The sequence below is a fragment of the Acartia tonsa genome, chromosome 13 (genome assembly GCF_053477335.1).
Source record: "Acartia tonsa isolate MP-2025a chromosome 13, ASM5347733v1, whole genome shotgun sequence".
Lineage (NCBI taxonomy): Eukaryota > Metazoa > Arthropoda > Copepoda > Calanoida > Acartiidae > Acartia > Acartia tonsa.
The window spans coordinates 20,259,299-20,267,294 of record NC_137272.1 but is presented as its reverse complement, the minus strand read 5'-3'; the positions used below and the strand labels follow the sequence as shown (position 1 = coordinate 20,267,294).

Below are 7,996 nucleotides of genomic sequence, written 5' to 3'. Positions count from 1 at the left end.
TTTAAAAACTTATAGCTGAAGTTTCCCTAATGACGTCATAATAGAATAGTCCATTACTAATTTATTGTTAAACTTTATTAAAACAAACAAATAAATTTAAACATTTTTAACAGGAAAATATCTATAGCATCCATAAGAACAGAACCAGACGGGGCTTCAATAGGTAATCGCTCAAATAAATCATTTAACTTATCTCTCTATCTTAATATCTAATTATTTATCTATCTATCTAGATTCTTTAAGTGTAGAGATTACTAGAGATTACTGAGAAGACTCTTATGATTCTTCTGACTGTTCTAATGATACTGACTATCTATCTATCTAACTATCTATCTATACATCCTACTATCTATCTATATAGACTCCTCAAGTGTAGAGGTTACTGCTGAAGACTCTTATGATTCATCTGAGTGTTCTAATGATACTGATGAGCCTGGAGAAAAGGAGTTGTACCTCCAGCCTTTCACTTATCCACAGGTAGAAATATATATAAATTGATAGATATTTTGATAGAATGATGGATCGATAGACAGTTAAATTAAACTGTAAATTGTATAGATATAAAATCAGAAGGGGTAATTATCAAAGACACAGAAAGATAATAGTAGATAGATATACAAATCAATAGATTTTCAATTATTAGGTGTATGTAGCTCATTTAAAATTTAAAAAAATCATTGAAAATGGGCCTACCCTAATTTACATATATTTAAATAGGTGATAAATTATAGATGGATACATAGATTTAAAGATGGAATGATATAGATGGATAGATATTTACAGATTTAAGTTAGAATGCTAGATATTGATCTAACGAGCCAAAAAAGTCATTTTAATTGTTAAATTTAGACTGAAAAAGTAGAACAAAATGAAAGTATCACCCTACGAAGTCCAAACACAAATAGCAGGTTAAAAATATTCCTATTCTTTTTTTGTGGTATCTTATTTTTGTAGAAAATTATACCTTAATTGGTATCAATTTTCACAGAATTTCCAAAAGAGGAAATTATCTAATATGATACTGGATTTCATATAATTTTGCATTTAATGAAAAAGATGAAGGCATCCCTATATCTTGGTCAGAGAAATCATTACTAGAATTATTCGTATCCCTCTATCTTAGATGGAAGACTACGAAAAGCAGTTATAAAAATTCTTCCGTTAAAATTTCAGAAGCCAATCCTATAAAGAACTGTAAATAAAATGTATTTCTCTATAATTATCAAATCTTCTCATTGGGGTTACAGACAGACTAAATGATATTTAGATCTAAAAATTTTATAAAGTTACTTAAAATATGTTTAGAAGCGAATTTTTTGTGTCATTAATGTATTTTAGTGAAGACGACGTAGAGTTTCAAGAAATCGAGGAAGAAAATGCAAATCTTTTCTACAAGGTATTTTAATAAATATGTATTTTAGTCAGTTTGACTTTAACAACGCTTTTAACTATATTACAAGAAATATCTATAATACAAAGTAGAACGATGTCTGTCTGTCCGTCTGTCTGTCCGTCTGAAGCTTAAGATCTCAGTAACCACTGAACCGATTGGGCTCTACTCTTCAGGGAATATACCTACTGGTCCTGTGATGGTTTTAAGCTATTTTCTTGGGGGGTGGGACACCCCCAACCCCCCCCAAAAAAATGAAAAATCCCCCCCCCAAAAAAAAAATTTTTTTTTACTTTTTCTTTTTAAATCTAAAATACGAAAAATTAGGTTGATCAAACCTCTTGGGGCAAAGCCCCTAGAGGCTAGGGGCGAAGCCGCTATTTCATATATATTGAGATATGAAGCCGAGTAAGGATTTTGTCCCTTAAGATCTCACTAACTAAATGAGTTCACCATTGTAGGGAAGCTTCACATCTAGATAAGCCAGAGCATCATCCGCTTGTAATGGGATGCGATAATCATCACACCAAAGGATATTAGGTTAAGTAACATCCAATAGACCACCAACCCTTTGATTGCACGACTTTTGTCTTAGAAGTCCTAACTGTGCATGGTAATGATTTGCACCTGTTCTGGGCCAAGGCATTCCTTCTACTAATAAACTCGCGCACCTGACACAGTAGCATTTGGAACAATTTTTTCCGTTTTTATTTATGACGCTGTGTTAAGCCAAGATCTGAACCTATCACCTCCTCGACGACGAGCGGATGTGCTCCGTGTTGAGCCACGGTCACGGGTTCAATAAAGAGTCATATTTAATATTGGGAAATAACATAAGAAATAGAATAAAACATGCTTATAAAAAAAAACTATAAAGTAATACTGTTTAGGTTTTCAAGAACAGAGTAGCTAGATTAAATCAAATAAGGTAAAACTTTTTTTTATCTCCAAAAAGCAAATAATTTTGAGTAAGAAAAATGTTTGTTTTACTTCTTATCTTATGATTTTAATGTTACATTTTAGGTCTGCGGCTGAGTTGGATATTAAAATTCAAGAATTTGCTTCACAATTTTGTCAGGTATTAAATTAATAAACCTTCCACGAAAAGCACATTGTAATAGGGCAGCCTTTTGTGAGATCTATTGGTTAGGTAGACGAACTAGTAAAGTATATTTACAGAATATTCAGAGAGACACGGCACATTGGGTTGGTAATGATAACATTCTCTTATTCTCTTATTGAATTTTGTTTGATTGGTTCCTTAAGTCCAGTGTCCAAACGTGGGGATGTACATCAATTTATCGGCCATTGTCCTATCAAATATAAATGACCCAATAAACTAAGTAAGTTGTCTGTGTTTTGAATGTTCATTAAGATCCTAAAACTGCAAATTCAGGAAAGGGATTTCTAAATTTATTATGTGAAAGTCAAACTGAGACCGAAATGGTGAGGCCAGATCAAATCTTGCTTAACAAACTTGTTTTAAAACAACACATTAATTGTTTAATTTTTTAGGATTTTTCATCGCATTCCCCTCGGTCTAAAGATAAATTTGAGGGAACTATTTTGAATGGTGATGGTGTCTACCTAACATCTTATTATTGTATCCAGCTAGCAATAAGGTAATTTTAAATAGAAATAGGGTCTCCCTAACAACCTATTATTGTATCCAGCAAGCAATTAGGTAATTTTAAGGTCTACCTAACAGCCTATTATTGTATCCAGCAAGCAATTAGGTAATTTTAAGGTCTACCTAACATCATATTTTTGCATCCAGCTAGGAATATGGTAATTTTAAATAGAGATAGGGTCTAACTAACAGCCTATTAATGTATCCAGCTAGCAATAAGGTAATTTTAGATTAAAGTCGTATTTAAGTAATAATCAAAATATATTTTGAGTTTTGGCCAAAGTGAACACGCACTAAAATGTATATTAGGAAATGGCATAATGTCCTAAGTTATAGAAAATTTTATAATTTTTAAATATTTTATGGTGTGGCTATAGTTAAAGTAGTAAGCTTTTTTCTGAAACCTGGATTTCTGTAACTATTTAACTGATGAAATTGAAAGTCTACCTTTTATGCAAATTTCACATAGGTCCTATTTTGTTAAAAAGCTTTAGGATTGTTATAGGCTTCTAGATGCAAGGGGTGCCTCAACTATTTTATTAATAAATGTTCTAAAATAATAATTTTGAAAAATCTTTGAGAATATTTTTGTTTTAGATTGAGACGAAAAGGATATTTTGATCAAAATCCCGAAGAAAGGTAATACATAATTTCTATAGCGTAACTACTATACTATATGAGGTACACCGACAAACGTCCTAATACGACAAACGTCCTAATGCGACAAACGTCCTACGCGACAAACGTCCTAAGCGACAAACGTCCTACCGCGACAAACGTCCTACTGCGACATCTCTTTAGTAAAACGTCCTAAAAATTTTCAAAAATTATGAAATAAAAAAAATCTTCCAAATTTAAGGACAAAATCCTCTAATTGTAAGAATACTTATCAATATAAAATTCAAAATGGCGATAATTAACACAGGAAAATAATCATTAACTGAAATTTATTTTTTGAATAACTTTAACCATAGGCTAAATTTTAAAAATCTGTCCGACAGTTTTCCCAAAGTCTGTGTTGGCTATCAAATGGTATGGTTTCGAACCCGATACATCCTTGCATTACAAAATTCGACCTTTAAATTTTTAGGACGTTTTACTTAAGAGATGTCGCAGTAGGACGTTTGTCGCTTAGGACGTTTGTCGCGTAGGACGTTTGTCGTAGTAGGACGTTTGTCGCGGTAGGACGTTTGTCGGTGTACCCTATATGATAAGTATGAACGTTCGGTTAACCTTCTTATATGAAATAGATAATATCTGAGTATTTTGTCATTTTGGAGTAATATTTTAGTTATTTCCAATTTAAAATTGTCTGTTTTTGTCATTTAGCCTGAGGCAATTGCCTTATTGCGAAAACTAGTAGGTGATATATTTCACGTTTTGAAACACTAATTTTGATTACGGAGACTAAATAAGCCAAAATGTAAACTATTTTACAAATAACCTCTAAAATAGAGCTTTAAAAAAAATAGGTTTTTTTAATCTTCTTGCTTTGTACCTTTGGGTATTCTATTAATACTTGTCAAATTGTAAAATATGTAAAGTACAAAATCTGACCCTCAAATAATTTCTTATCCTTTGTTTAGATGCTGTTCTGTAATACTTTCTGAGTTTAGTAAGAAGATTCTAGAGTCTGGATGTTTAGTTTATATCTCCGCTTCTTGGATTCAGAAGGTATTTGTTTGCGTTATCCTCTTAGAAAATTTTTTTTCAATTTTTTTCAATTTTGTACCCCCCCCCCCCCCCCCCCTCCCGACTACCGACGAACAACTATTTTAGGTTAGGTTTTAGGCTACGGAGCCGAGCGCTGCGGCTAGGCAGGCAAGGGGGCCGAGCGCTGCGGCTAGGCAGGCAAGGGGGCCGAGCGCTGCGGCTAGGCAGGCAAGAGGGCCAAGCGCTGCGGCCAGAGTTCATAGTTCGCTGTCGGGGGGGAGGGTGGGTACTTAAATTTTCAATATTGAAAAAAAAATTCTAAGAGGATAATACCAAGTATCGTTACTACCCTATAACGAGGGTATACTTGAACTATATTCTATATCAATTTGGTGGCTATAATAAATAAATCCTAAAACTACTTTAACAAAACCGCCTATAACGTAAAAATTAAAGACGTAAAAATTTTGCTAGCTAAGATTTTTTTTTACAATATAAAGTCACTTGTGATTTTAATTATTAATTTTTTAAGGTTTATGAGAATCTGTTACAAGAGGATTTATTTCAAGGACTAAAGCCGAGCTCCCCTATAATTAATATGGCTTTAGGTAATTATATATATTAACTTGCAAAATGTGTTTTATAAAGCTTTGTCTCCTTAATCTGTAAGTATGTAAATCTAATAATTTTCAAGTTAGATATAGTTTTCTATATTTTGTATATACATAGTTCCTCCAAACGAATTTAGAAAACTACCCACCAAATCTTCGAAACTATAAAATTTATGTGGAAAAACTACTATACATACCATAAATACTGAGAAAAAAATCGAATATTAATTTTAAAAGTTTTCATTGCATATTTTAGTTTATGTTTGGTAGAATAGCTTAACATGGGACACACCTGACATAAATATCTATTTTAGATCTAGAAAATACAGAAAGCACGGATGAAAACAGCCAACTTTTGTCAGAATTTAGAAGAGTAGCTAAGGACAAGTCCAGACTTAATTTACAGGTTAAGATTAAACACATTTTTAGGTCAAATATTTTGGATGTATATCATATCCTAATATAAAATTAACAGGAAGTATATCTGGCTGTTCTTTAGAAACTTGCCAATATGGTTCTACTTTAAATTGAGGTTTCTTATGGTTCTATATAAGGTTTATAACTATTTTGAGGAATGGTACCACCACTATCTCAAGAGAAGCCCCTGAAAAGTAAAGTTTATAATTGCCCAACTCTCATTTCCCTCAAATGCCACTTTAGGCCTCTAGGGGCAAGGGCATTGCCTCTAGAAAGAAATATATCAATTGAACTTAAAACTAAAAACTGATTAATATCGATTTAATTTGTTAAAATTAGTATGAATTGAGTGGATAAATAATTATTTTTAGAACTGCCTTGGAGAAAAGTTACTGGCACGAAGAATCCTTACTGCTGTGTGGGACTATACCATTGCTGTCTGTAGTAAACCTAATATTATTAACTATTCATCTAGAGGTATTATAATTCTTACTCTTGTGTGTATGTATGTGTGTGTGTGTGTGTGGGACTATACCATAGCTGTCTGTAGTAAACCTAATATTATTAACTATTCATCTAGAGGTATTATAATTCTTACTCTTGTGTGTATGTGTGTGTGGGACTATACCATAGCTGTCTGTAGTAAACCTAATATTATTAACTATTCATCTAGAGGTATTATAATTCTTACTCTTGTGTGTATGTATGTGTGTGTGTGTGTGTGGGACTATACCATAGCTGTCTGTAGTAAACCTAATATTATTAACTATTCATCTAGAGGTATTATAATTCTTACTCTTGTGTGTATGTATGTGTGTGTGTGTGTGTGGGACTATACCATAGCTGTCTGTAGTAAACCTAATATTATTAACTATTCATCTAGAGGTATTATAATTCTTACTCTTGTGTGTGTGTGTGTGTGTATGTATGTGTGTGTGTGTGTGTGTATGTATGTGTGTGTGTGTGTGTGGGACTATACCATAGCTGTCTGTAGTAAACCTAATATTATTAACTATTCATCTAGAGGTATTATAATTCTTACTCTTGTGTGTGTGTGTGTGTGGGACTATACCATAGCTGTCTGTAGTAAACCTAATATTATTAACTATTCATCTAGAGGTATTATAATTCTTACTCTTGTGTGTGTGTGTGTGTGTATGTATGTGTGTGTGTGTGTGGGACTATACCATAGCTGTCTGTAGTAAACCTAATATTATTAACTATTCATCTAGAGGTATTATAATTCTTACTCTTGTGTGTGTGTGTGTGTGTATGTATGTGTGTGTGTGTGTGTGGGACTATACCATAGCTGTCTGTAGTAAACCTAATATTATTAACTATTCATCTAGAGGTATTATAATTCTTACTCTTGTGTGTGTGTGTGTGTGGGACTATACCATTGCTGTCTGTAGTAAACCTAATATTATTAACTATTCATATAAGGTATTATAATTCTTACTCTTGTGTGTGTGTATGTGTGTGTGTGTGTGGGACTATACCATAGCTGTCTGTAGTAAACCTAATATTATTAACTATTCATTTAGAGGTATTATAATTCTTACTCTTGTGTGTGTGTATTTGTGTGTGTATGTGTGTGTGTGTGTGTGGGACTATACCATAGCTGTCTGTAGTAAACCTAATACTATTAACTATTCATCTAGAGGTATTATAATTCTTACTCTTGTGTGTGTGTGTGTGTGGGACTATACCATAGCTGTCTGTAGTAAACCTAATATCATTAACTATTCATCTAGAGGTATTATAATTGTAATTATCCATCTATGAATCTGTCATTATGTATCAATCTATCTAACAATTTATCCAATATCTTTCTATTTATCAATTTTTCTATCCAAATAACTTTCACACTATAAGGCACCGGAACTCTTCTTAACCTAACATAATTTTATAGGTTTGAATCCTAATCTTGGTATGTTGGTCGGTAAGAAGAAAAACAAAATAGTGAAAGATTGTTTGAAGAGTGCTGAAACTTTAAATCTTTCTATTCTTAGCCATTTAGGTAAGAAAGCATTGTTTAACTTTAAAAAAAAAATTCTATAATTAAGGTCTATATGTCCTGTCCCTCCGTCCGTACGTTACTAGTTAGCTCTACCGGTAATTTATGCATTAAGATGTGCCCTGTCGATTTCAAACTTTAGAAGATGATTCCTGTAACATTTAGATACGATCTAGAAAGCCTAGCAACACTATAATAATTACCAGAAAGTCTGTACGTTCATTTAAAACATACATGCAATTTTTTTGTATGATATGATTATCATAATAATCTGAGTT

At 32.4% G+C, this 7,996-nt stretch overlaps 1 protein-coding gene across 1 annotated transcript in view; it reads left to right on the top strand.

The window, feature by feature from the left end:
• Window positions 1–29: 29 nt before the first annotated feature.
• Window positions 30–7,996, top strand: part of LOC145335196 (brefeldin A-inhibited guanine nucleotide-exchange protein 3-like) — a 43,481-nt gene continuing 35,514 nt past the window's right edge. Inside the window, exons 1-14 of the mRNA XM_080180928.1 lie at window positions 30–34; window positions 114–163; window positions 362–477; window positions 850–908; window positions 1,339–1,396; window positions 2,281–2,318; window positions 2,414–2,468; window positions 2,906–3,012; window positions 3,618–3,659; window positions 4,607–4,694; window positions 5,206–5,281; window positions 5,599–5,690; window positions 6,073–6,178; window positions 7,614–7,721. Of these exons, the coding sequence (XP_080037054.1) occupies window positions 30–34; window positions 114–163; window positions 362–477; window positions 850–908; window positions 1,339–1,396; window positions 2,281–2,318; window positions 2,414–2,468; window positions 2,906–3,012; window positions 3,618–3,659; window positions 4,607–4,694; window positions 5,206–5,281; window positions 5,599–5,690; window positions 6,073–6,178; window positions 7,614–7,721 (1,000 nt within the window). The remainder of the gene's footprint in view (window positions 35–113; window positions 164–361; window positions 478–849; window positions 909–1,338; window positions 1,397–2,280; window positions 2,319–2,413; window positions 2,469–2,905; window positions 3,013–3,617; window positions 3,660–4,606; window positions 4,695–5,205; window positions 5,282–5,598; window positions 5,691–6,072; window positions 6,179–7,613; window positions 7,722–7,996) is intronic.